The sequence below is a fragment of the Rhinolophus sinicus genome, linkage group LG10 (genome assembly GCF_036562045.2).
Source record: "Rhinolophus sinicus isolate RSC01 linkage group LG10, ASM3656204v1, whole genome shotgun sequence".
NCBI lineage: Eukaryota > Metazoa > Chordata > Mammalia > Chiroptera > Rhinolophidae > Rhinolophus > Rhinolophus sinicus.
In genome coordinates, this window is record NC_133759.1 from 13,060,156 (window position 1) to 13,087,795 (window position 27,640).

Below are 27,640 nucleotides of genomic sequence, written 5' to 3' on the forward strand. Positions count from 1 at the left end.
CACGTGGCAGAAGCAGAGGCAACCTCACTGCCCGCCTTTAGAACTGTATTGCGCAAAGACCAAACCAGAGCAGACCTCCTTGGCAGGGAGTATGAGGAAGAGGGGCAGGAAGGCGCTGAGGTGCAGGGAGCACCGTCCAAAGCCTTGGGGATGGTGGTGTTTGAGGGGTTCCTCCTTGGTGATGTTTGTTTCAAGGCTCAACTTTTCTGAGTCTTGAAAGGACTTACTGTGGCCATGTTTCCTTCTCTTGCAAGCTCATGCATAGCTAGAATTTGGCAGGCATCAATATTGTTTTCATCTTTTTCTAGGATTCTGAAATAGAAAGAGGAACCACATGACCTGGGGGTATTTATAGGCACAGCTAGGATGGTGTGATGGCAACTTCTGGTTGTTTTCTAATATCCATTCTCCCCTTCTTTTAATAAGAGAACTCCCAAACTGGCGGGGCATATGGCTACCCAGAATAAAGACCACATTTCCCAGCCTCCCTTGGTACTTAGGTGTGACCCTGTGATTAAGTTCTGGCCAGTAGGATGTACATGAAAGTGTCCAGTGTGATATCCAGTGGTGCCTTTCATTTCTTCTCTTTCCTCCTTCCTGCTGGATGGAGGGTGGACCATGTGAGAAACATCCTAGGAATGGTAGAGCAGGGAGGCAGAAGGAGCTTGGGACCCTACAGAGTTAAGCTGCCGTCCCACCCTGGACCACCACCCAAACCTTTCCCTGAGATAGAAATAACCTTTTTTGTCACATATTAAATAACCTTATTTAAGTCACATATTTTGGGGTGTCTTTGTGACAGAAGTCTGTTTATATCATGACTAACACAGCCATGACCATGGTACCAGGGTCCAGGGGTAGGGGCCACAGAGGTGCTTGCAGCTGTAAAATGGAAAAAGCACCTTAGTTTCTGATCATATTATGCAGTTTTCAAAATTCTGTTTCTTTATAGGAAGCTATAAAGAAAACTATATTTTTCAGTCTGGTCAAGGAATGGCCTTCTGCTTAAAGAGGGTTACTCTAATTAACATAAAATTATAACATGATTAGGCATCGTCAACATTCAAGGAGTTCTAACCATTTATGATGATTCTAACGGTATTGTTAACCTCATACATTTCAAAATTTAAAAAAACACACTTTTAAATGACTTATGGACGAAAGAAGAATCGGAATGGGTATCAAAAAATTCTTAGAACCAAATGGTACTAAAAATACTACACATAAAAATGTGTAGATACTGTTAAAATGGTACCTCAAGGGACAGTCAGAGAATTGAATGCTTGTATTCTAAAAGATTGACAATGGACGAGCCAGGCACCCAACTCAAGAGTTAGAAAATAACAACAGAATAACTCAAAAGGAAGTAGTTGGCAGGGAATAATAAAGAACAGAAATTAATAAATTAGAAAACAAATATATAACAGAGAGCATCGACAGAACTCAAAGCTGGTTCTTTCATAAGACTAATAAAAGAGACAAATTATTTTAATGTTGATGAAGAAAAAAAAAAGAGAGAAGGGAAAAATAACTAATATCAGGGATGACAAGAGAAATGCACCGAGAGAGAGCAGAGATGTAGAAACAGTGGGAGAATTCTGTGACCACTGCTAGCTGTGAAAGCCTCCGTAGGGAAGGCATTGGGGTGCTGGGCTCAGCCTGCTGGCACCAAACACTGTGTCCTCCACATGGGGGCAGCGGGAACTGGGCAGGGGGGAGGGTCTCATACACCCATGGTGTGGCCTTCAGGCAGGTGCTTCCAGATATCCTGTCGGCCCAGGGCCGAGCCTCCAAAGCAAGCTCTCAACCCAGCTCCTGCCAAGGACACTGGCCAGGTGTCAACAGAGAGGGGACACTAGGGCCACACAGGCATTGCTTATGTGGGCCCCTCTGGGCTGAGCAGGGTGGGATCACTTTCAATTTCTTATCAGCACCTCTCTCTGAGACTCAAATTCCACTTATTACCAGAGGAATTATCATCCCTCCACAGGGATGGAGAGGTTTGTTTGTGTTTTGTTTTCTTCGGCTGTGCTGGACATTACCATACGATTTAGTAACAATTCACAGTGATGACTTGGCCATTCAGAAAAAAAAATAGTCCATTCACTCTTTCTAGGGGGAAAATTAGTATTATACATTTCAGAATCGCTTGACTTAAAACAAAGCATTAGAGCTTAAAGAGGTAAGCATCAGTTATCTAGAAAATTCCATCCTCAAAAAAACATCCATCGAACATCCCTACCCCTGAAGCTGTCTGTATTTCTATTCACAATAAAAATGCTTCAGGCTCACCCTACACTTGGCGTCTGCCTTCCACGTCCCAACAACTCCTGAACTCTCCGGGGTCTTGCTGCCGTGCCCAGCCTCAGACTAAAAGTCTTCTCTCAGTCACCAGTGACCTTTCCCCTAAAGTTTTTATTTAAGTATATCACATCCATAGTTTTAAAAAATTAAACACTTGAGCAGTCCCTAGTCCCGTTCTCCCTGTACCCTCCCTTAACCCCCCCTCCTCAGAGGCAACTGCTTTTCACCCTGTAGCTCTTGTTGGTTTGGGTTCTTTGGCAGCTCCCTTCACCTCGCCCCTCAACAATATGCTTATACCTCTGGACATGCCTACATCTCGATTTGTCCATCGTAGGCCTCAGCGGCTGGCTTCCTGCCATGCAGGTAGGTGTTTAGTTTACATCAGTCTGCGCTTACCAACCCCCCGCCTCCCGATAAGATCCTATCAGTACTCACAACTCCTCTAGCGGCAGTTTTGACTTGTGTCTTGTTCCACCAAATACGCAGTATCTCCCATCTCCCCACTTTGTAAGATGGGAACATATTAGCGGCAGGGTGGACCCTCACCCCTTACCTGAGTCCTGTCTCTACCGCCTGCTCCCAGTCCTGCCGAGCCAAGAACAGTCGCATCTTTAGGACCAAGGCAGGCAGGAAGCTCCCTGAGGCCCCGGTCACCTGGTTCACCACCTCCAGGGCCCCTGAGTAGTTCTGCTGCATCATGTAGTACGTTGCCTGTCGAGAGCCCCAAGAGAAGAGCCTCCGTCAGGGCCCACGAAGGGTAGTGGGGGTGTCAGTGTCCCCACTGGGACAGGAGCAGAGCCTGACACATGGGCACTCAGAGTGACTAGTCCAGGTCCAGAGCGGTCTTGGGGTCCAGGCTGGGCAAGGCAGGGGCTGCAGGAGACAGCTGAGCCCGAGCAGGCCTGGGCTAGAGCAAGGCCCGGTGAGGCCCCACCGAGGAAGAGAGGTGGGGCCGCTGGGCACTTTCTAGTTCCACAAACGGCCGATTCATTTTCCTGAAGTTCATCACTGAAAACTGCTCACTGGAGCCCAGGGCAGTAACTTGGTGTCAGTTACGGTTTGCAGGTAACCCTGTCTATAGGAGGCTGCAGTGCTTTTTCTCTATCAAGGCCCACTGAGCTGGAGTTGTGGCCTCTGTGGGCCAGGCAGCCACCAGGTTCTCCTGGGGGAGTCATGTCACAGGTGGCTGAGGGGCAGAGGGCAATGCTCCTAAAAGACTAGAAACTAAACTCTGAAAAATCTGAAAGGATGGCTTATGTTACACCTACATACAGTAACTCTCCATGAAGAGACTTATTAAAAACAAGGGGAAGATATTTTAAATATTTATGTATAAATGTGTTCACTGCAGATTCTCTCTAAGTGCTCAACTGGAAACAATCTCAGTATCCAAACAATAGGAGACTGGGTTGACAAGTTACATTAGGTCCATACAATAGGGGACTGGCTTTATGCAGACATTCAAAATGACATTTGCTGATGACAAAATCTTACACGAAGAAAAAGAAACCAAATGACAGATTGCCCTATGATTACACCTATGTTAAAGGAACGATATACATGTCCCACCCTGCAGTGGGGACTGTGTGTGATCCCCTTCAGGACCAGGAGAGTTGGCAGCTGGTGGCTGTTAGGGGAGACTCCCTCTTGGCATTGCCCATGGCTGAAGGGAGCTGCCTGGTGCCAGGTCACACCTCTCCCTAGGCGCGGGGCGGCCCACACCCAGCATCTTGTCAGTGAGGGGGACAGTTAGGGCTGTCCCAGCTCCAGAATTCCAAGGAGCGTTTTCCGAGTCCTTTGCTGGGACTGCTACCTGCCCAGCTTCTCCCTCTACCCAGGTCTGCTTCTTCTGATTTCCCCACAGGTGTTGGTCCCAAGGGTGCTCCCGGACAAAGCTTCTGCATGAGAATCTCATGGCGTCTGCTTCCCAGAAAACCAGCCTAAGGCATAGCTGACCCCATGCACAGAAAACAGACAGGGAGGCACGGCCCTAAAACATTAACATCAGCTGTTTTGGAGTGCTGGGCTCAGGATGTCACTTAACTCATCTTTCGACTTTTTTAGACTTCTGCTTTGTGAAATGCATATGTATTCATTTTATAAGAAAGACAGATACCAACAGAAGAGAATAAATGGATAATTTTTCTCTTAGATTGATTCAACGAAGGTCACACAAGAAAAAAAGAACTTCATTTAAATTAAGAGCAGAAAATCCAAAACATATCTCCGTTCTCTTATGGCCGACTAAGAGAATTTAACAGGTGAGAAGAGAACGTGTGAAAGAAACTGGCAGAGTAAAGGAGCAGTAAGTGAAACCAAAAGGCAAACAGACAAAGCCTGAGAGAGCTAAGGAAGGACAGACACTGAGGAAGAGGTCCTGAAGACCCTATGCAGAATGACACAGAAACGCAAACTGAGCAGGGAGGAGGTGAGAATTGGAGTGGGCCCTGGGCTGCTATGTACCCTGACCCTCTCTGGGCCTCTATTCCTCATCCTCCAGGTGAGGGTCTGGCCTGAGGTGGGTTTCTGGCTTCAAAGGCCCAGTCAGGGATACCCCACCCTCGCCTCCCCTCCCCACTGCTCACCTTTCCCATCAGCCCCAGCACATCTTTGGTGTCCTGAGTTCCTTGTTCCAGGTACTTGATGGATTTCTTCACAGTGTGGGGCTTGTCTGAGGTGAGGTCCACCCAGCCTCTCAGCACATAGCCCTGAGATAAGAACAAGATGAAAGATGAAGTCCATGGTCCTACGTAGTAGCCTCGAGCCAGCCTGCCTCTCTCGCCTCATGTCCACCCTTTGTCACTCCACACCCTGAGGCCCTGCCAGGCCCAACTGTTTGCAGATCCTGGGGCAGCCCTGCTCTGTCTCTCACTGCCAGTGCTTTTTACCCATTGTTCCTTGGCCTGGAATGTCCTTCCCAGCACACAACCCCCCAAACAATCCTTTCACCTGATTAACTACCATTAGTCTTTAAAAGTCAGCCTAGGAGGCCTTTTGTGACCTTCCAGGCTGAGGCTGGGCCCTCGCTGTGACCCCCACCGCTCTCTCACCCCTTACTTACCGAGGCATCTTTGCCTGTTTACCTTACACCTGGCTCGGAAGGCCCGCACGGGGCCCCAGGACAGGCCGCTCCTGCACTCTGCACACCGGGCCTGCATGTGAAGCCTGGAACGCCCTCTGAGCGCATGAGCAGGGGCCATTCTGAGCTCAGGGGCCTTGCCTGCTCCCCTCCAGCCTTTGCCCAGCCTCTCTGGCAGACGCGGCAGGCCAGGCCTGACAGGGAAGATCTGAGGGGCTGCCCTGAAGCATCCCACGTGGCCTAGACCCGTGTGTCTCAACTGTCCTCCATTATTGCCCTCCTAAGGAAAGTTTTTAGACAGTTGTTCCCTAATCATTCCCTTCCCCTCTAAGACATTTAAATATCACAGACATACTGTCTATGTGTTGTATGTATATCTGTGTTTTATACATGAACAGTAAGATTTTTTTCACCCCAGAACCAAACTTTTACCCCCCTTGGGGGTGATCTGCCCCCTGCTGAGAACGCATGGCTTAGACTGAGGCATCAAATCCTGCCCTGAGTGCAGACCCACTGCATGTGACATCCATGGTACGTGAGATCTACTGTGTGAGCAGATCACTACAAAGAGGACGTGTGTAGACAGGTCATCTAGTTTTTCAAAAGAACCAGGAAATGTGGACAGTTAGGTAAAAAATCTTCTCATTTCTAAATGTGAACATCAAAAATTTTAGAATATACAGTACAGGCCATAGAACACCTATCTGCCCATTGGACTCCACACAAATGCCAGTGTATACTGGGCTAAGCCCGGAGACAACGTGGGTGGGGGCACCCGTGAGACCCAGGGTCTTGTCAGTGCCTCGGTGGGGCTCTCCCCCAGGCCCAGGGCCACCCTATTGTGATGTGTCGGGACACTACTTTCTTTGGCTGTTGCCCCAGGATGCCTGCGGTGAGTACCTCACTGGAGCTGTTGGAGAGCTTCAGCATGCGGTCGATGTACTCCCTGGCCTTGTCATGGTGGCCCATGAGCCAGAGGAAGAGGCCGGCATAGTACAGGGCAGTCCCGCTGGCCTTCTTGCGGATTTCCTTCAGGCTGCTCTGGAGCTCCTGAATTGCTTCTTGGTCTGTGAATCCCATAGAGGAGGAAGAGGGTGAGTGAGAGTGAGGAGGTTTGCCTGCAGGGAGAACTGAGGGCCCAGGAGGTTGTGTCTGGATGCTCTGGAGCTCCCTCAATACAAGGAGCCAAGCACACACCAGCCTGGGGCCTGGAAACCAACAACACTGGCTCCTGAGACACCATGGGAGCTGCCCAGACCTGGACTCGGGCTTGCTGTCTGAGATTTATGCAGACACACCACACCCAAATCCCCCACCTCTAGCCCACAATCCATTCTAGGTGGAAATAGTAGTTTGTGGTCTCTTGGAATCTCTCTAGAGGAGTGGAGACTAGCAGTAGAATTATTTACATTAGCTAGATTTTGTCCGATGAGATCTTGGCAAAGGAAAGCAGGGTGTCTCCCCAATTCTTAGAATCTGGAAGGAGGAACCCTCCCACTGTCATGCTTTCTTCCTGTGGCTCCTACTCAACTGCGCCTGGGTGTGGGGTGATCTTTGAGGCCTCTGGGGGGAGGGGAGTGGCAGTCACTCCTCACTGGCCAACAGCAGCCGCAGTCACCAGGGCACACACCTTCTGCAGCCCTGGAGGGGCTGTGTCTCTGGAGTGGGGCTCTCTTTCCCAGGTGGGGCCAGGCTCAGCTGAGCATGGCTGCACTCACCAATGGTTTCACAGCTCTTGTGAGCATACATGAGGGCCATGGTGGAGCACAGGGACACGTCTGGGTGACTCCGGATGCTCTCCAGGTTGCTGATGGCATCCTGGATGCGCTCTGCAAAGAGAGACCACATGGTTATGCTTTTGGGCTCTATGCCCAGAGGGCAGAGGGCTCCGTGGCAGATACATGGGAGTCCTTCTCAGGGTGACCCAAGGCTTGACACCACCTATCTTCACCCAGAATCAGAGGACTAACTGGTCCAAAAGGTCCCCAATGGCCTGAGGTCCCTGAAGACTGAAGTTCCCTGAAAAGACTGCTGGCACCGTGGTCCAGGCTGCCAAGGGCTGGAGGACTTGGAGCCGAGAATGTACCTGTGAGTACTTGCAGGGATACTTGTGAGGCTGAGATTTTTGGCTGGGGGTCAGTTCTGAAGAAGGACCTCAAGGCATTTGAGCCACCGATTACATTTACCCCTCCATGTCACGGATGTTGGCTATGGACAGCTCAGCCGGCCCCCAGCCCAAGACCACTTTCTGAATGTCAGTGAGTCAGCACCTGCACACGCCCACTCCCGTCCCTGCACCTATGCCACACCTGCCAGTACCCACACTCGCCACTTCCTCCTTTTCCTGCATTACTGGCTCTCAGCTTCCAAACCTGCGATTAGTTCAATAATCATGCGGTTATCTCTCCACCCACTCACTGTAGAGATGGAGAAACTGAGGTGCAGCGCAGCAGTTGTCAACTCTCTGAGATCCCAAAGTCAACTAGATATGGATTGCACAGGCTTCGTGGATTAAGCTGGGGATGTAGGCACTGACTGTTAAGACTGTTTCTATGACTGGGGTAGAAGCTGGCATCCAGGTAGAGCCAAGTGTTAGTGTTAGGCTAGTGCCCAGGTCAGGAGACCAACACTGGTGAGTCCTTACCTTCCCTGAAGACTCCATAGGCTTTAAAGAACTGCAGCACGGAGTCGTTGCTGAACTTTTCCAGGCCCACGGCTGCTGCCTGCTGCACATGGCGGAAGTACTTTTCCTGGCTGTAGTAAATGATCCCAGCCTAAGGGAGGGAAGACACAGTTGCAGTAGCCCTTCTCTGTCTCTGTCCTGACCCTCTCAGGCCCCTATTGCCTGCTCCTCCTCAGTTCTGTAAAGGGAAGACATGAACATTCAGGCCACATCCTGATCTTCACCAGCCCCCGGAGCAGCTCCATGCAGTTTCCCTGGGAAGGAATTTGGAAGTGTTTGTTTTGGAATTATTGCAGATTCTGGTTCAAATGTGATAGAGAATTCAATTCAGGCTGTCCTAGGAAGGAACTAAAGAGAAAGAGAGAGGATCAATAATAAGAATAATTACATCAATAGTTGGTTACAAGTTATTGTGGGCTAACCACCTGCTGGAAGCTCTATCCAGGCTTTACATCCATTACCTTCTGCATTATCCTCTCCATACCTTCCCAGGTAAGGGAGCTGAAGGCCATGGAGACTGTGTCTTGACAAAGTCATGCAGTAACAGGGGCTGAGATTTCAAAGCAACTCTCACTTCCCCTAAGGTTGGTGGGTGCTGGGGTTGAGGACAGATGTGGTTGGATTGTAACCAGGCTGTGGGCTACATATAAGGGCCCAGACACCATCCTAAGGATCATAGGAAGTGGGTGGAATTGCTTTAAGCAGGGGGAGGGATGTATGCACATGTGTGTTTTTGCAAAGACCATTGGTTTTTGTGTATGTGGGTGGGGGCTGGGGGGACTGCAGGTGAAGGAGCTGAAGCAGAGGAACCTGTTGGGAGGGGAGCTGTTGCAAGTGCCTAGGGGAGAGATGGTGGTGGGCTTGGGCGAAGAGATAAAAAGAAGTGGGTGAACTCAGGAGACATTTAAGAACTGACATTACTTGCAGATAGAATCGGGGGATGGGAAACAGTTAAGGCTGGAGGATCAAATGGTGGTGGGGGACACAGAAGAAGAGGCACAGGCAGGGGGAGGGGACATGATGGCAAGATGATGGAAATGGGTTTTGGATGCATTGGTTTAGGAGAGCTGGGGCACAGGACTGGGTGAGGATGTTGATTTGGGGATCAGGGTGCACGAGAGCACCAGAGAGGATGCACTCACCAGGGAGAGTGAGGCGGCAAGGGGCGGGGACCGTCTGTAGCTGCCAGGGACCGCGAAAGGCGGGTAAAGGGGACAGCAGGAACTGTCAGAGGTGGCAGGAAAGCAGCAGGGCGCGGGGGTTACCGGGCTGGGGCGGAGAATCCTAAAGGGAGAGGTCGGGCAGGGTCTGGGCCACGCACCATAAGGGAGGAGTCATTGCTGCTCATCACCGGGCTCTCGCGGCTCCGAGAGCGGGTCTGGTGGGGCCGCGCGAAGCCGGATTCCCGAGTCGGGGTCCTGGGCACGCCTCTGGCTGCCGGAAGTGGGAGGTGCGCGCGTCCTTGGAGACGGAGCGGCGGGCTGGTTGTTAAGGGCGTCAGAGTCAGGGGTGGAAGTAGCAAGGCGCTCACGTGACCAGGATCTGGTAATCGAGCGCCGAGAGGGCTAGTACGCGCTGGTGTGGCTGGGTGCGCGCCGCGGTCCGGACCCCCGCGAAGGAGCCGGGCCTCCGCCATGGGTGTGGGCGCCAGCGCCGAGCAGCCCGCGGGCGGCGACGAGGGCTTCCACCTGCACGGGGTGAGTCGCCCCCGCGGCGCCGGTGACTTTGGCGGGGCGCCCGCAGGGACGCTCCAGTACCCCTGATCGCGGGCCGAGAACACTAGCGGTGGGGTCCTGGTCCTAATGCAGCCTCCAGGTGGAGAGTGGTGCCCTCTTCCCGGGGGGAACTGCCCGCGAGAGGCGGCCCCGCAGCACTTCTGGCCCCCCGCGCGTCTGCGGCCGCTGTCGGCGCGGCACCCGCCCGGTGCCAGCTGTTCAGGAAGCCGGAGCGTTTCCTGGTCGTGTCAGGCCGCCCCGGAATGGCACTTTTCCCTGGTGAAGATTGCACCAGGTCCAGTCGTACGCCTTTGTGGACTTAAGTCGCATTTATGATCGCCTGCTGTGTGCAGCGCTTGGTGCTGGGCCTGGGGAGAGAGCCATCAACACCGAGGCTCCGGCGATCCCTGCTGGTGGGTCTGGGGTAACCAAGTGGACCCCAGCCGCGGGGGGGCCCGTCGGCGCGCATCCCGCCAGTCGTGGGGTCGGAAAGCCTTGCCGGACTCAAGGGCTAGTGCAAACGAGCCAGGGAAATTGGGAGAGGGAGAATGCCGCCGAATGCACGGGGACAGCGTCTGCAGCTGGGGTAGGGTCCCAGGTGAAACCTCGCGGAGAGGCGCGGTAAGGTTACGGCTGAAAATGTCCTCTCCGTGTGGCTACAAGGAGGTCTGGGTGAGCAGTCCTGGGGAACGTGGAGATAGAGTGGGACTCCTCCAGTCTGAAGGTGAGGAGAGGGGCCCGCAGCCAGATGGAGATTTGGGGTCGAGATTTGTAGAGGGAGGGCCTGTAACGGAGGTGAGAGGGGCTGGAGGGACTCTGGCTGGAGTGCAGCAGGGAAGGACCCCTTTTCTCTTGTGCATCCTGGGAGGATGCAGAGATGGGTGCAAACTCGTCAATTTGGTGCCTGGCTGTTGCTTGGTTTCTGCATTGATGGGAAGCTCTGTTATCAGCCCTGGGGTGGGGGGGCGTCTGAAAGAAGGGGTTTTCTAAAGTGAAAGCCACCTTAGCTTCAGGACCCAGAGGTGACAGGATTTGTGCTTGGTGATGGTCTTTTTCTGGTGGACATCATGGTGAGGCACTGCACAGGAAAGGTGGACAATGGAATGCATCCAGCAGGAGAGTCTTCCAACAGTTTTGATGGGAAGGCAAACACATTGAGGATCTTGGCAAGCGGGAGGCGTGGCGCCATGGTGGAGTGAAGGCTGGAAGGGCCTCTTGGAGAGACAGAGTGGAGAGATCCGGGCATTGGAAGTCTTCATTCACAAAAACAGGTAGTTTTCATCTGCGTTATGGCAGTGCACAGATAAAGCAGTGGAAGAAAAGACACTGTCCCTGTTCTCATGGAGCTTACATTTGGATGCCCACAGGGAGACAGACCAGAAACAGAAATACATGGTAGGTGGTGATCATTGCGAGGGAGAAAAATAAAGCAGGGCAAGGGGACACGGGGGTGATGTGTGGGTGCTATTTTGGGTAGGTCTGGAAAGGCCTCTGATCAAGTGACGTTTAAACAGACACTTTGGAAGGAAGGAGTGGACAGTGCAGATGTTTGGGGGAAGAACATTCTAGACAGAGGGAGGCCCCGAGGACGGGTTGTGCTCGTTGTGTTTGAGGAAGAGCATGGAGATGGAGTGGTGTGGCTGTGTAAGGAGAGTGGTAAAGGATGAGGCCTGGCTGCGGGGACCTGCATCTTGTCCCAAAGATTTCGAATTTTGTCCTGACATGTGGAGCCATTGGGACGTTCTAAGTGGAGATGTGACATTATCTATTTGCATTTTTAAAAACTGAAGAACAAGTGTGCTGCCTTCTATAAATATTGGCGTCCCCACTGTGTGCCAGGAACAATGGAGACGTCCCTGCCTTCAACGAGCTTGGAGCAGTGGAGGATTCCCCCAGAAATGGCTGTTACAGGGCAGTAGTTAGGAGCAGGCCCTGGGTTGGGTTTCTTGGAGTCAGATTACTGAATAACGGAGTACTTTTCCTTCTCTGTAAATTGGGGGGTTAGTAAAAGGGTTAAATGACAGGTAAGGCAGGTGGTGCAGTCCCCTGGCAGCCAGCCAACCCTCAGGGAGTGGTAAGCTGCTGTCATTGTCAATCACATGAGGTTCTCTGATGGGGCTACAGTGGGGGGAGGGTTCTTGCTTGTGGGTCTGTGGGGTTGGGTGTCATGGGAACCCCCATGGGAAGGCCAGACAGAGGGCTGTGATTGTTGTGGGAGTGGGGGTGTAGTGGGGGTATGGTAGGCAGGAGCCATAGTGGGCGATGACAAGGCCCCCTGACAAGGGCAGTGAGTACAGCTAGACGGGCAAGGCCACAGGAGAGGGTAGGCAGACACTGGTTGGGCTGGTAGAGGGCCGGGCCTGGGGATGAGGGACCTGAGCCTCTGGACCTCATTGGTGATGGAGGGCAGCTGACACACAATGTTGACAATGGTACCAGAGGTGGAGTGGCTTGGGAGTAGCCCTGGGCAGGGAGCAGTACCTTCCCGCAAGCTATCCCTGATGAACTGTGCTATGGTTTTCAAAAGCCACCTTGTCCCAGCTTTCCCCTGAAAGGGTAGTAGCTCCCTGGCTGCAGCGCCTTAGAGCAGTTGCCTTGAGCCAGGCTAACTAGGGCTCAAGTGGTTTCTGAGCCCACTCTTACTGGAAGCCATGGTGGCTTCTGGAGGTGGCGATTGGGCTCAGTTGGTGATGCTGCCAGGAGGGAGGACTGATTCCAGGGCAAACTGGCCTTGATCCGAAGGCTCAGCAGTGAGCTCTCCTTCAGCTTGGGGATCCAGGATTGGAGGGGCTGCTGGGTGACAGAAGCCACAGAGCCCTCCCCTGTCCAGAACCTGAGGCCACACGAGCCCTGTGCTCTTGGGCTGGGGCAGGCCATGCTTGTCCAGCAGGGCATCAAGCGCTCACAGCCAAAGGCCTGAGGGTGTGGGGCCCACCTTCAGGGTTGGGACCTGGGGATAAAGGCTGCATTGTTTGAGCGAGGCTCTGTAAATGGGGCCTTTGAGATGGATTTCTATGTAGAGGCAAGGCCTGGTTGTTGTGCTTGTGGAGGCAGCAGTGAGTTAAGGAGTTCAGGGCAGGGCAGGGAATGGATCTTGGAGGAGATGTCCTGCAAGGGAGTGGCTGCTAGGTTGTAAGGGGGGACTGGACACTGCTCTCTAGGCTCCCTGGCTGAGTCTCCTTCCTGCCCCTGGGGTGTGCAGTCTTCAGCCACCATTCCTCAGCAGCTCCCAACGCCTGTTGGACTGGCCCTGGATCTGTTACCACAGCGTCTGGGGTCCTCTGGGGTCTGGCCACAGGCTGCCTTCCCCACTGCCTTTTTCTGGGCACAGCCCTGGTCCCATCTATCCTGGGGCCTGTCCGCTTCTTCCACTGTGTGTTGGGCCCCCCTTCTTGTCCACAGTTAAACCTTTCTGGGAAACCTTCCTGGCTTTCCCCATAGGCCTGTGCCACCCGGTCTCCATGTGGCCAACTGGTAGCCCCCAGGGCCGACTGAGCTCTCCTGTGAGGCATCTCTGGAAGCATGTCCTGTGGATCAGGATCAGGAAAGAGCCATTTTCCTAGAGGAAAATTTGTGCCCAGGAAGGTAGCGAGACAGGATGGAGTTTACCTTGACAGTGGCCACGTGTGGCCTCTCCAGAAGAGTTCATGCCAGTGCATGTGTCTCGTCAGGACACAGGGAGTGGTGATGGTCTCTGAGATTGCGGGCTGGGGGCTTCATGGAGGCCACGGGCCTGGCGCGGTGACTGGCCTGTGCTTGGGACAGGTGCAGGAGAACTCCCCGGCCCAGCAGGCAGGCCTGGAGCCCTACTTTGACTTCATCATCACCATCGGGCACTCGCGGCTGGTGAGCTCCCACACCCTGCTTTGCTTTGCTGTGTGTGTGTGTCCTGCTGCCCCGCAGGAGGCCCCAGCCTGGTTCCTGCTTCCCTTTTCTTCTGGAGGGAGGCCCAGCCTCATCTCCCCTTCTTCCAGGGCTATCTTAGCTTGATTGGGGCCCTGCCCAATTCTCAGCTCCTGAGCTCTCAGGGGTGGGAGGGAGGCAATGGACTCTTGGTGGTGGCCACAAGGCCTAAGGGGCCTGCCCTTGGGGCATGAGATGTGAGGCTCCGGCCAAGGGCAGCTGAGTGGGGCAGCCCTGCAGTGCTCTGGACCCAGGAGGCTCTTTGCTTGCTCTGTTGTGTTTTCTGGGGGGCTGAGGGAGGCAGGTTTAGCACTGCTTGGAGGTGGTAGGGGCCTCAGTAGCTGCTGGCCCAGACCTGGCCTGTGGACCTGGGCCCAGCCACTGCCCCCACACATCCCACACCAGGCCCTGCTGAGGCAGCTGGCCCCCAAGGCCCCATCTCAGATCTAGACGTATCTGAGGGGCTCGGCTGGGGCTTGGGGTAGGGCTTGGAGTCAGCCCCCTGCCCCCGCAGAACAAGGAGAATGACACGCTGAAGGCTCTGCTGAAGGCCAATGTGGAGAAGCCCGTGAAGCTGGAGGTGTTCAACATGAAGACCATGAAGGTGCGCGAGGTGGAGGTGGTGCCCAGCAACATGTGGGGCGGCCAGGGCCTGCTGGGCGCCAGCGTGCGCTTCTGCAGCTTCCGCCGGGCCAGCGAGCACGTGTGGCACGTGCTGGTGAGTGGGGTCGGGACTGGGCGCGGGTGTGGGTGCCACAGGCCAGGGGCTCTATGGGCAGGGCGTGTGGGGGAAGGTGGTGGGGCCAGAACATGTGGGGGTGTGTAGGAGTAGCTGCGGGTCAGGGTGGAGTGTGGGGGCAACTGAGCCGGACCAGGAGCCAGTGGGTCTATTAGAGGGCTCCCCAAGGGCAGGGTCTGGCCTCACTCATTCCAGTGTCCCAGAGAGGACAGCTCATCGCTACCTGCACATGGCTTCTTGTTAGCCATGTGACTTTGGGCACTTCTTACCCTCTATACTGTGGTTTCTGACATTGAAAGGTGGAGATACTATCTACTGGAAGGGTGGTTACTCTTCCAGAATGCTGCTGCTGCTTTTAGTCTTGTTTTCTCCCCCTTCTTCCGCCTCCCCCACCCCCCACACACTCCGGGTCAAGCTGTTGTTTCTCAGTCTAGTTGTGTGGGACACAGCTCCCTCGCCCAGGCTGGTGTTATGAGCCTTGTGCTCCCCGGGCTGCGGCAGTCGGTCGGCGATCGGCCAATCACAGCAGCCATGGAATCTCTTGCCTGCTGCAGGCCACTCACGACAGCCCACGGCAGCCCACGGCACCCCACGACACCAACCTCTGGCTGCTCACGGCAGCCCAGCTCCAGGGAGAGCCGTTGTTCACAATCTTAGCTGTGGAGGGCGCAGCTCACTGGCCACGTGGGAATCGAACCAGCGATCTCGGTGTTAGGAGCATGGTGCTCCAACCACCTGAGCCCCTGGGCCGGCCTGATTTTAGTCTTTATATATAGTGGTTTTTTGTTTTTTTTTTCTTCTGGTGTGTTCTATAGGATGCCAGTACCATGTGTTTTCTGGCAGGTCCTCTGAGAGCATCTTTGGACACTGGGTTGGTGCGTGGGGTCTGAACCTTAATGAATCTGAGTTTCATTGTCACAGATGGTGCTGTTAGTGTCTGTTCACAGACACACATGCACATGTGACATGTACGTCCACTGACAGTGCCCAAGTTCTCAAGAATGCTTGGTCTTATGGCTTGGTGGAAGGACTGTGCCCTCAGCTGAAAATTGGCTGATTTGGTTTCTAGCCTTTTCTAGTGCTCACTGACTTCTTGGGGGCGCCTTCTCAACCTTTTCAGCCTGCTTCCGTTTGTCCATGAGAGCGATGGGGGTGATGGTGCCAACCCCTTTGCATTTCTCTGGGAGATCAGGAGTGGTGGAGTTTTCCAAGGACCCTCTCCAAGGGAGGAAGCGAGCCTTGTACCCAGTTCTGCTCTCTGCCCTCACCTCCAGCCCCTGCCCATGGTCTTCAGCTGCACACCCTGCAGCAGTAACAGCAATGCAGTTAGGCACTTACTGTGGACCAGGGTGTGATTTTCATTCTTTACATGTATTATTTTTAAAATCTTCTCAGCAACCATATGTGTAAGCACTACATATCCTACTCTTAATTGTGGGGAAACTGAGGTCCTGAGGGGTTAAGTGGTTGTCCCTAGTCACCCAGCTAACAGTTGGTGGAGTCAGCAGTTGAACCCAGGTCAGATTCCAGAGCTCAGTGCTATGAGCCATGCCATGGCACTGCCCTCTGCTGGGCAGCCTGTGGACCTGGGGGAGGGGGAGAATTAGTGGGGGAGGTAGGAGAGTCCCCTGGACCTTGGCCTGGGGATAGACAACAAGTGTCCTCACTACCTGGAGAGGCAGCTCCCCTGGCCTCCCCCCCCCCGCCCCCCCGCCCCCCCCGCCCCCCAGTAGCAAGGTCGATAGTTCGAGATTCTTTCCCCAGGACGTGGAACCCTCTTCGCCTGCCTCCCTTGCCGGCCTGCGCCCCTACACAGACTATGTGGTTGGCTCAGACCAGATCCTCCAGGAGGTGAGGAACCTGCGGCCTGACCTTCCCCAAGCCCCCTAGATGGGGTGTGGCGAGATGGGTGCTGTCTGTGAGAAGTGCCTCATTTTGCTGGGAGCAAGGCTCAGGCCCTCTGTTTGTCATAGTCTGAAGACTTCTTCACGCTCATCGAGTCCCACGAGGGGAAGCCCTTGAAGCTGATGGTTTATAACTCCGAGTCCGACTCCTGCCGGGAGGTGACTGTAACTCCCAACGCAGCCTGGGGTGGAGAGGGCAGGTACTTCCCATGTTCGGAGGGCTGCAGGGTGGGGCCCTGGTGGGGCCTTTGGTGGGCATGGAGCTCCAGAGCCCCATGGGGGGTGGAGGGCTGGGCCCTGGGCCCAGAGATCCCGAGGCTGACCATTGGCCCTGGAGGCACCCTTCCAGGCCCCTCACTGCCATTAGTGGGTGGGATGGCAGAGATAGAAAGGGCTGTGGGACAATGTAGGACAACTCCTGGATTGAATGTTTCTGGCCTTTGGCAGTCTGGGCTGTGGTATCGGCTACGGGTATCTGCACCGGATCCCAACCCAGTCCCCCAGCCACCATAAGAAGCCACCTGGTTCCCTGCCGTCTGGTACCCCGCCACCTGGTACTCCACCACCTGGTGTTCCCCTACCTGGTACCCTGCCACCTGGTACCTCACCACCTGGACCCACCCCCCAGGACTCGCTTGCTCCTCCTGGCCCACAGATGGGTTCCAGGCAGGATGACTACATGGAGGTATGTGGGGAGCACCTGGCAGCCGAGGGCCGAGGGGAGCTTCATGTCGGCAGAGGGGCCTGCCGGCCGGGGCGAGAAGCCTCTGGAGACTGCGTCACAAGGGGCCTGTCTGTGGAGCCCTTAGGAGGCCCATCTGCATCTGGGGCCCAGTGGGAGCACATGTGCCCATTCTGGGACAGTGGAACCCACTCTGGTTCTCCTGCCACTTAGGCCTGGAGGTGACGGTAACGACAAGGCACTGGTTGTCATTTCATTTCATGAGTGGGAAACTGAGGCTCAGAGGTGGGCAGCGCCTTGTTCCATGCCTCAGTGCATGTGGTAACGTTGGGCCAGGGGCTGGGCATCCAGAGCCCCAGTTGGGCTGGTTATATGGCCAAGTCTGCAGGGGAGCGCCCGTCTAGCCTTCATGGCCGCTAAGGTCACCTGGGTGCCTTGGGCGCTGGGCTGGTGCCTGGGGTCTATACCGGGGCACACGAGGGTTGCTCTCCAGGCACGCTGGAATTCAAGCAAGGCCTCTTCCTGTGGGTCATTGATGGGGCCCGGCTGGGTGGGCACCTGGGCTCCCCAGCAGAATGGAACAGTGCTCCGTCTACATGTGGGCACTGCAGGGGAGGCCAGCCAGGCCCTTCTGCCTGACCGCACATGACACGTAGAGGACGGGGCAGATCACCAAGGCTCTTTGCTCCTTCGGGCAGAGCAGTGCTTCTGGGGCAAGCGTGGGCTGGGGGTTTGGTTGGACTACACTGTCCCGACTGCCGTCTCCCTGTTCCCTCTTCTTCCCTCACTCCCCTAGGCCCTGCTGCAGGCACCCGGCTCCTCCATGGAGGGACAGCTTCTTGAGCCTGGGAGTCCTGGCCATGGCGTGCCACGTTCCATGGAGCCTCCGCCTCCAGTGCAGCGAGTCATGGACCCAGGTAGTGAGTGGGCCTTGGAGAGGCTGAGGAACCTGCAGCCCTGGTGCTGAAGGGGCCCTCGGCTCAGGGCTGGACTTCGGCGGCAGTGCCAAAGCCTTCCTCAGACCTGCTGAGCCCTTCTGTCTCATATGCACCAAGATGGTTGCAGGTGACCCAGTATGGATGGGGAGACTGCAGTCCAGAGAAAGGAAGTGGCCTGCTCAAGGTCACACAGCAAATTGGGGACAGAGCACGGTCTGGGCCCACTGCCACTGTGCTACTCCCATGATGCTCAATGCCAGGCCCCTTTCTTTCCTCAGAAACAGGCAGTGGGGAACCTCTTTGGGGTTGGGTGGGAGGCATCACCATAGGCTGAGATTAGCCTCAGGTCGGGCCAGATGCCCCAGGAACGGGGCAGAGTGAGCCCAGGGCCCCAGCCTTCAGCAGTCAGGGTTCTGTGCTGACAAAGAACTGTGCCCCTTCCCCTAGGCTTCCTGGACGTGTCGGGCATCTCCCTCTTGGACAGCAGCAATGCCAGTGTCTGGCCCAGCCCGCACTCTTCCACAGAGCTGACCGCCTCAGCTATCTCAGCCTCAGGGCTGGAAGACGTCTGCTCTAGCAGTGGTTCTCAGGAGCGTGGCGGTGAGTGGCTGGCCCCTTGTGAAGCCTTCGGGGAAGGGTTGTTGGGAAGGCTGCCCCCGGTGTCTCAGCGGGGTTAGCGGCTGGCCTTCGGGAGGAATACAGCCACTTCAAGGCATTTGTACACTAGATCTCTCTGCCTCCACCAACGCTGGGGTGGGATTTGGGGATCGATGGGGTTAGTGCCCTCGGCCACAGTGGCCCCGGGGTCTGCAGGCCTCCTCAGCCCCACCCTGTGTTTCAGGTGAGGCCACATGGTCTGGGTCAGAGTTTGAAGTCTCCTTCCCGGACAGCCCAGGCGCCCAGGCCCCGCCGGACCACCTACCCCAGCTGACCCTTCCTGACAGCCTCACCGCTACAGCCTCACCAGAAGATGGGCTGTCTGCTGAGCTGCTCGAAGCTCAGGCTGAGGAGCCGGCAAGCACACACAGTCCAGATTTTGGGCCACAGGCTGAGGCTGAGGGGGCACCCAGCGAAGCCAAACTCTCTACCCCCGAATAATGCCCTGGGCTGTGACAAGGCTCCTGGTGGCTTTTTGTGAGGCCCAGATGTGGGGAGGCAACTCAGGCCATGCTATGGGCCCAGCCCTTTGCCTGATCCCAGCCCAGTGTGTTCAGTTCCCTAATAACTGTGGCTCCGGTGATACGCAGGGACTTTTGCTAGCGGGGACTTTTGTATCCATTCAGACCGTACTGGTCTCCAAGAGATGACTTCCCAGCATTAATTCTGCACGATGGTCCTGGCTTTGGGGAATTGGGCACTTGTTTGAGAATCTCAAACATCCTTTTGGGGAAGCAGCTCCCCAGATGAAATGTTTTGGGGGAGCTAGGGTAGGAAAGGTGGCGTTGCTGCTTGTGTGGGCACGGAGCCTCACTGGGTAGGAAGAGGGAAGGGCACCTTGTGGCCATGCACCCTTAGGTCCAGTGCTGGCTCCTGCTTGGTCACGGGCTTGCCGGGAGACAGCAGGCTCCAGCCACGATCAGGCGACGATGGGGTGAGGGAGGAAAGGGTTGCTGTGGAGTGTTTGCCTGATTGCTCTGTAGAGGTTGCCTTGATTTTCTTCCCGCACAGCTCAGCCAGCTCTCTCTATACTGGAAGGCACCCCCACCAAGTCCTGGGGACCCCTGAAGCCCCACTTACTGTGTCTTCTGTCCTGTGCCCTCATCGCCTTGCTACACTGCAGGTGGCTCAGGCTGACTGCCGTGCCAGTCGTAGATGGAGAGGCAGTGACCTTGCCCACCTTCCCTTGGGGAGAAAGGCTGAGAATTCTGGGCCCTTTGGCAGAGGCTCACCTGTGCTTGGACCATGTTTCTTCTTCCCCAGGTCCTACACTCACGGACCTAGTAGCCCCAATGGTCACTCCCATCAGCTCCCAAACTTACACAATCTAAGTACACGAGGGATCCAGCCCAGCCCCCATGCTGAATAAGTCGTAAATTTAAGTTCACCATCCTAATAGACTCTCAAAGCCAGTCCTGAGTGGATCTCTTTACACACAGCTCTCATGCACAGGGGAATGAGGGCCCTTCTACTCTTTCCCATAGTGTTGGGGTGGGGGACCCGTTCCTCCCACCACCAAGTGCCCCGGGAGGCTAAGGCTAGGTTGGGTATTCTGCTCCGCCCAGGGCCTGCAGGAAGACAAGGGCTCCACGCAGACAGCCCGTCATCAGCTAAAGTCCTCCAGCCTTGGCCAGTCCCTCACCTTCCCACTCCTTGCTGATTACCATGAAAGCCGCCTCTGTCCATCTAAAGTCTTTCGTTTGCTGCCTGATTTATAATGTCTGCACTTACAAGGACATGGAGAGCTTAGGCCGATTGGACAAGGGCCGTCTGCTCTGCAGGGCACAGACCTAGTATATGGAAGGAGGACCCCAAATCCGTGAACACTTTTAACTTTCTAGCACTGTGACTGCATTTAAATTAAAGCAAGCCCTTGTCAAGCCCACCCGAGCAGCTGATAAGCCTTGTGTGCAAAGCCAGTGCTGGAGTCTGGTTCCTGGATGGTCTGGAAGCCCAGTGTCCGTCCGCAGGAATCCAGGAAGTAGGGCGGCTTCCCTGAACGAGCCTGGCAGTCTGACCCAAAGTCCCCCTCCCCCAAGGAATCTGGCTCTTCCTCACATTTACACACGCCCCTCCCTAAATTGGGGGACAAAATGGGTATTAATGCTAATGACTTCCAGGGCAAACACGAAACCAGAGGTTTCTTAATTTCTATGTAATCTATTATGAAGGAAAATGACAAGTGAAAAAAATAAATGTGTACTATGAAATATTTTAACTAAAGCCTTTATTCTATACAACTGTGAAATACAGACTTTTGCCCTTTTGGCATTGCAGACTCAAATTTTCTGAAAATGGTTACTGGTTTGACTGGAAGAAAGTACAACCATGCTGGGGGTCTGATCTAGGGCAGGAAGGGAGCGCAGCCACCCCTCGAGGCTCCACACACAGGGCAGAATGGCCCAGCAAAACCCATTCCTTTAGCCCAAGGGCCCCTCATGCAAACACAACTGATGGCTGGTAAATGAGGTGTTTTTTTCCTTTTTCTTTTTTTGACATTAATTCACAACCATTGCTAAAAAATGTGCACCAAATAGCGCACTGTAGTATCCAACAGATAGAAAGGATTTTTTTAAAAAAGAAGCCGGTTGCTCTCTACGTAAGGGAGAAAGACTCGGTAGAGACGTGACATGTCTCTGCCGCTTCTTGAAAGAGCCGGAGGCTATGACATGTCCACTTTCCAAAGGAGGCTGACCAGCAGTGAGGGAACCCTGTCTCTACAGTTGTGCGATCAGAATGTCTCAAACAGTAAGGTCTGGACCCAGGCCCATCAGCTGCCTCTAGCTGAACCTGTGAAGATGTAGAAAAGGAAAAAGCTTCCCCGCGCCCTCCCCAGTCCCTGCTGCTGTGGCGACAGGCTGCACACAAGCTGGGGAGGCAACTGGACTGGAATCAACTGCCCTCTGAAGGCACTTGTGCTTCTGGCTTCACACAGGAGGCTTGTCTCATGTAGTTTCATGGGGGTGAACCATTGTTCTGGTCTGAATACAAATGACCTTGGGGAGAATCCAAAGTGTGTTTTTCTGCCAAAAGTTGAAGTGTTTATCCCCAATAAGTTATGTTCTGTACAAGATCCAAATGATTCCATGAAAGCTTTAGATTGTTAGAACAGTGAAAAGAAATCTGCGCACAGGTATAACAAAAACCTGCATATAAAACCCTGGAAACAAGTATGCGTACCTCCAGGATGTGAATATCAAATTAACTCACCATGATATCCGTTCACTCTGACACCAGGAGTTTTAGGTAGCATTTAAATGAAATTAAAATTTCATCATGGGCTTAAGTTTTGATGGTGTCGTGCTGCTCTCACCCTGTGACGTCACCTAGCTCTGCCAGTAAATAAAATAACACGGTAGAGGAGGCAGTAAAAGCGCTGCCCCTCCCTGTGGCTGCCGCACGGTCCGGGGGCTGTGGCATCAGCGGGCACAGGCAGGGCATATTCTGGCCTGGCAGTCCAAGTGCTATGATCCAGGCCCTGGAATTTCACCAGCTCTTCCACAAGAACACATCTGAGATGCAATATTAAAAACAAGCCCAACAATAATCATTTATTATGAAATGGGCTGACTCTTGAATTGTGCAACGGCAAGTTCCTGTTAAAAATAATTGTCTTAAATGGTGAAAACAAATTTTTTCTTTTTAATGACAAACTTGGAAAAAGCCTTCAAAGGTACTGCATGAATGGAATGTACTCTCTTAGAAAAGCTACAATGTGTGGGTTTGAAGTTGAAACATGGTGACAGATGTGGCCCTACCGATGTGTCCCTAACAAGTGCTAACAGACAAAGATTAGGTCCTTTGAAATAAAAGGAGGAAGCCGAGTCTGCACTGGCCTGTCGTCAGTTCTCTGTACATCTCATAAGACACGGTCTACTGGGGGCGTTTCTGCTCTCTCTGCCTCCCTGGGGACAGTTTAATCTACACAAGGAGACTGGTTTCTATATTACATCTCGAGTAGTCACTTCAACTGAAAGAGAATCTCGGTCCATACCAAATCGGCCGTTAGAAGTCTTGCTCCCGCTGGGGCTCAGTGGGCTTCCTAGGACTACTCGGGGCCATAGAGGAAATGAATACCCAGGAGCATTCGTTCACCCACCCTTCACGTGGACTTCTGCCGGTAATGGAGGGTGAGGTCCCCACCGCTCTTCCATATGAAGTGTTTCACTGTTCGAAGGTCCATATTTGGATCCAAAACCTGAATAGCAAATAATAAAAACTGTGAAAGCCTCTAACAGCTAAGACCGTAACTGTTTAGTCAGGGACTCTCCTCAGGTGACCCAGCTTGTCGTCTCCTCCCGCCATGCCTGGTGGCCTGCTCTTGCTGACACAGCTGCCATGCATGCAGGCGTGAACCCGGCACCGTGATACGGGCAGCTTGTGTGGCTAGGCCAGCGCACCATCTTTAGCCACTCCTCTGAAGAAAGTCCTTGAGTGCACCCTGATTTAAAACTGCTCCACCCACCACCTCTTCAAACCTAAACGCAGCAGACGCTGCTTTGCAAGTCAGAGGATCCTGTGTCTTTTTCTTGCTAGGGGCCTCATGAATAGGTGGGACAGACCCAGCGTTCCTTGAGTCTCTCTCAAAGCAGAAGCCCCCAAAGCAACAGACTTGGGAACTGTAATCACACCACATTAGGTAACTTTCTGAGCACCAGCCCTGGAAAAACGGGGCTGTGGTCCACAAGTCCACTTACCTGGTCCTGGCACAAAAGTTCAATTTTCTCCTCTGCCAACACAGCAATATCCTCTTCTTTTTCCTGCTCTCCTGGTTTTTCATTATTAGAAGAGCTGGTGGTTTGAGACTCATTATCCAAGTTGATGATTTTCTCATAAACATGTTCCATTACTTTCCGGACTTGGAGCATGTCACTAGCAGAGAGTCTATCTCTGTAAAAAGGGCAGATTGTGACATCAGGAAATCACTGGATATTATCCCTATTCTTTGGTGTTAACATTTGATAAAGATGAAAACATATCACAGAAACATAAACCAATAGAAGTTTTTAGTCACTGTCTTTATTCGTTTTTAGGATTGTCAACATTTTCTATAGTGTCCTTTGAGGACACGGATTATGTGTAACTAATTAAATACATCTTCCTAAAACTTACATAAAGAATAGCTTCCTCAGTTTTACTCCCTTAAAGCCGCTGCCAGAGCATGGGCAAACTAAGTGCTCCTGGAAGGGAGGGCAGCACCCAAGGGCGTACCAGGCGCCACGCTCTCGCCGCTCGTTTCTCCCAGGCCGTTCCTCCCCACAGCTGAGACCTGGAGTCTCACCTCCTTCCTAAACTCCAAACCCACAAACCCAACAGCTAGCTGGGTATCTCCAGTTGGTGTTCCACAGGCATCTCAAAGTCTGCATGTCCACAACTAGATTCATCCCCTTTCTCACCCCCAAACCTATTCCTCCTACATTTCTGACGTCAGTTAATAATGGTCAAGCCAAGTAGCTCAAGCTCAAACTCTGAAAGCCAGCTTGAGCTTAGGGTCATTAAAGCAAGTTGAAGTGACATATAGGATGTGTACGTGTGTGTGCGTGTGTGTGTGTGAAGCAAATGTTTAGCAATGTACTGCAAATTACTAAAGCTGATAGAATAATGGGGGTTCACTCTCCTATTCTCTATTTTTGTGTATCTTTGGAAATTTCCCTAACAAAAGGTTTTAAAGTCTTATTGATTTTATTTGCTAGGATACTCATGAAACGTCTTCATTTCTTCTCCGCCTTCCCCCCTAGTATTTTCCCACCACTCCTACATCCAATGCTGTGGCTACATAGGTCCTTGCTCATTTCTAGTATTTTGTGCGTGGTCTCACTTCCACACTCCTGATCAAACCATTTCCTGGACCTGGAATCTCTCTTTTGAAGTTCTATCCATCCTTACATATCCAGCTCAAATTCCATGCCTCTGGGACGCCTTTCTGGAAAACTCTAGCCAAAAATTCATTTCTTTCCTGTACTTTCATCATTCCTTAAATATCTATACAAGCAGTTATTATACACAGAATTGTGTTCTAAACTATAAATTATGGCAAGAGACAAAGGTCCACGTCTTAGTTATTTTTGAACATCTGGAGCCTACCACACAGTAGACACTTGGTAAAGGGTTAAATTGGATAAACTTTCAAAATTATAAAACTAGCCTTAGATCTAGTACTTACTCTAAGTACTAGATCTAGTACCTCCTTAGCTATAAAAGCAATCATAAGGAATAAAAAACCTCTCCAGTAATTAATTAGATCAAAGCATCACATACTATACTTACTTTTTTAAGGTTTTTGCTCCTGAAGATGCATGAGGTTGGAGGTAGAAAGGAATTTTGTTGAATTTGGGCATATTTTTCTGAAATATTAAAAGTAAAAAAATTATAATAGTTTCTACTAGCTGATAAATTAAAATGATATATTAGGAAAACATGATTTACAAATTAACAGTTATTTTACAATTAATGGTCACTTTCAATGAAATTTATAGTAAGCTATCAATTATCTAAGTCAGCCTTAGACAAAATGTATCAGCAAGGTGTAACGTTTAGTTTTGTAATAAAAGATAATACGTAATATCAGTGGCAATATGAATTTGCAAGCATGGCTCTTTTCAAATAACAACTTAAGGTAGTAAAGGGAAACAAATTTTATTTTTAATGATTTAAGCCATACACACCAAAATCTCAATTCTACATTCAAATATTAGGGCTGATACCTAAAGGCCCAAACAAAAAATTAAGCGTCTTGAGAGAAACCCACAACATTCACCTTGGAGCAAAACCACACACTCTACGCTGGTGTGGCCCATCATCCAGCTGAAAGGCCCATCAGGTCCTCCCACTTTCTCTCCCTGTGACATCAGAGTGAGGTCTGAGGTTTGAAACAAGAGTGCAAATTTCAGCCAACCACCTGGATGTCTACCATGAAGTAAACAACATACTTAGATGAAGGATAAAACTAACTGGTCATCTTTTCTCTGGGTATTAATCCCCTCCGAGCCTCCATGTCATATCCTGTCTGGGTGTCTCCTCTCAGGAATAAGCCACAGGCCTAAAGTCAGCAATGCATCCCAGGTGAGTGTCACACGCAAAGGAAGTAGTGGTTTATGGGGAGCTCGGACTTAGAGAAGACCATAGCATATCCATCAGGTGTCACACTGGCTTTAAGTTCTTGGAGGTAGTATATCTGGGACAGAAAACACATTCTCTGAAGGTTCTAGAGATTAAATCTCTTTTCCTACGGCTTTAGGAATATACAAAATAGGTCAACAACACATAAGGAGTCTAGAAACAGACCCATGTGCATACAGAAATTTAGTCTATGATAAAGACAGCATTTCAAATTAGTAGAAAATGGATTATTCAAAAATTGTGTTGGCACATTGGCTATCCCTTTGTAGAAAGTTGGCATCCTACTTCACATCAAACGGAATAAATTCTAACTGATTAAAGATCTAGACATAAGCAATTATCATAAACATACTAGAGGAGAATGCAGGAGAACATTTTTGCTACTTTGGAGTGGGACATACCTAAGCAAGACATGAAACTCAGAGCCATAACGATTCAATCAGGTTATATAAAAAGTAAAACTTTCTGCCTGACAAAAGACACCACAAACAAAGTAAAATTTCAATTGAGAGGCACAGAAAATAGACAAAGGGTTAATATTCAATGTGAACAACTCCTACAAATTAGTAAGAAAGACAAATACCCCAACAGAGACAGGAGTAAAGAATACAAACAGCAATTCACAGGAGAAATACAAACGGCCAATATGAAAAGATGCTTACCCTCACTACAATTAAAAAAAACCAACAACATATTAAAACAATGAGATAATATTTGCCTATCTTTTAGCAAAGACTAAAAGTATTCAGCGTTGGTGAGGGTGTGGGGAAACGGGCACTCATATACTGTTGGTGACAGTGTAAACTGGCACAGCCTTTGTGGAGGGCAATTTGGCAATATCTATCAAAATTTAAAATGTGCATACCCTTTGATCCAGCAATTCCACTTCTAGGAATTTATCCTAAAAAGTACACAAAGATATATGTACAAGGATGTTCACTGAAGCATTGCTTGTAATAGAAAACATTGGAAACAACCTAATTGTCCATTAATAGGGGACTGGTTAAATAAATTATGGTATATTTATACACTGGAATACTATACAGTCATTAAAAAGGAATAATCAATATGTGGAGACATGAAAAGATGCTCAAGATATATTTCTAAGTGGAAAAAAAAACCAAGTTACAGAACAGTATGTGTAATAGATCTTGTACAAAATAAAATGAAATATATATGCACATACAGATAATACACGCTTATGCATGCGTAGAAAAAAGTACTAAAGACCAGGCACTAAACTATTAATAGTATTACTTCTGGGGAGAAGGCTAGGGAGTGAATGGAAGAGAAGGAGTGATTGAGAAATGGATGGGAGTTTCACTTTATTCATTTATTTTCTTTAATAAGCACATATTATTTTATAATGAAAAAACCCACAAAGATGTAAACAGATAAACAAATAATTATCAACACTACTTCTGCAACTTTGGAACTTCAGAGAAGCAGGAGAGGATTCCACCTGGCAGCCTAACTTTTATTAAAGTTTCAAGTTACACAGTCTAAAATGGTTCTCAATTTCCTTCACGATTTGGAAAAAACACAAGGGCAAAGTGGCAGTGAAGGACACTTACATCCACAGTGATGTCAATTACCCATTGTGGCACCGTCTCATTGAGAAGCATCGACTCAGTCTCACCTCCGGAATCTCGGCAGAGCAGCCTGCACACATCCATCAGGTAGTAAGTGACACAAGCACAGATGACAAAATGACTGTTACAAACATTAGACGGAGGGACCCTTACACAGTTAATTTAGGAAAACCCCCACTTAGCTGAGGACATAAAGTGCAGCCAGGCAGAATGACTCACTCAGCTAAGAGGGACAGCAGGCCCTAATACTCAGGTCCCCGGATTCCAAGGCCAGGCACCCACTACCGCTGCCTCTCTGAGTCCTTGGGTGATGAAAGGAAACCGG

General features: G+C 51.6%; 3 protein-coding genes across 10 annotated transcripts in view; 1 reads left to right on the plus strand and 2 right to left on the minus strand.

Moving 5' to 3' along the window:
- TTC21A (tetratricopeptide repeat domain 21A) overlaps positions 1-9,702 on the minus strand; it is a 32,643-nt gene extending 22,941 nt beyond the window's left edge. For all 5 annotated transcript variants that reach the window (XM_019727596.2, XM_019727594.2, XM_074312593.1 and 2 more), the window contains exons 1-7: positions 9,388-9,702; positions 8,028-8,157; positions 7,102-7,212; positions 6,284-6,450; positions 4,890-5,012; positions 2,858-3,015; positions 228-312 (exon numbers count right to left, since the gene is read on the minus strand). In XM_019727596.2, the coding sequence (XP_019583155.2) occupies positions 228-312; positions 2,858-3,015; positions 4,890-5,012; positions 6,284-6,450; positions 7,102-7,212; positions 8,028-8,157; positions 9,388-9,702 (1,089 nt within the window). The remainder of the gene's footprint in view (positions 1-227; positions 313-2,857; positions 3,016-4,889; positions 5,013-6,283; positions 6,451-7,101; positions 7,213-8,027; positions 8,158-9,387) is intronic.
- Positions 9,633-20,816, plus strand: GORASP1 (golgi reassembly stacking protein 1). The gene is made up of 9 exons (XM_019727601.2): positions 9,633-9,763; positions 13,547-13,627; positions 14,199-14,402; positions 16,188-16,274; positions 16,397-16,527; positions 16,775-17,012; positions 17,806-17,926; positions 18,395-18,547; positions 18,789-20,816. Exons 1-9 carry the CDS (start codon positions 9,701-9,703, stop codon positions 19,043-19,045), a joined length of 1,335 nt encoding a protein of 444 aa, XP_019583160.2. The 5' UTR covers positions 9,633-9,700; the 3' UTR covers positions 19,046-20,816.
- WDR48 (WD repeat domain 48) overlaps positions 20,815-27,640 on the minus strand; it is a 44,779-nt gene continuing 37,953 nt past the window's right edge. For 2 of the 4 annotated variants that reach the window (XM_019727600.2, XM_019727598.2), the window contains 4 exons: positions 27,298-27,385; positions 24,872-24,948; positions 23,302-23,494; positions 20,815-22,802 (listed from right to left, as the gene is read on the minus strand). In XM_019727600.2, coding sequence (XP_019583159.1) covers positions 22,707-22,802; positions 23,302-23,494; positions 24,872-24,948; positions 27,298-27,385 — 454 coding nt within the window. In that variant the 3' untranslated portion in view covers positions 20,815-22,706. Of the gene's footprint in view, positions 22,803-23,301; positions 23,495-24,871; positions 24,949-26,588; positions 26,625-27,297; positions 27,386-27,640 lie in introns of all 4 variants that reach the window. The other 2 variants (XM_019727599.2, XM_019727597.2) reach the window with 2 other exon arrangements.

Coding starts and splice junctions, on each gene's coding strand:
- GORASP1 (XM_019727601.2), top strand. CDS start 9,701: ATGGGTGTGGGCGCCAGCGCCGAGCAGCCCGCGGGCGGCGACGAGGGC. Junction 9,764..13,546: donor AGGGCTTCCACCTGCACGGG/GTGAGTCGCCCC, acceptor TGCTTGGGACAG/GTGCAGGAGAACTCCCCGGC. Junction 13,628..14,198: donor CCATCGGGCACTCGCGGCTG/GTGAGCTCCCAC, acceptor CTGCCCCCGCAG/AACAAGGAGAATGACACGCT.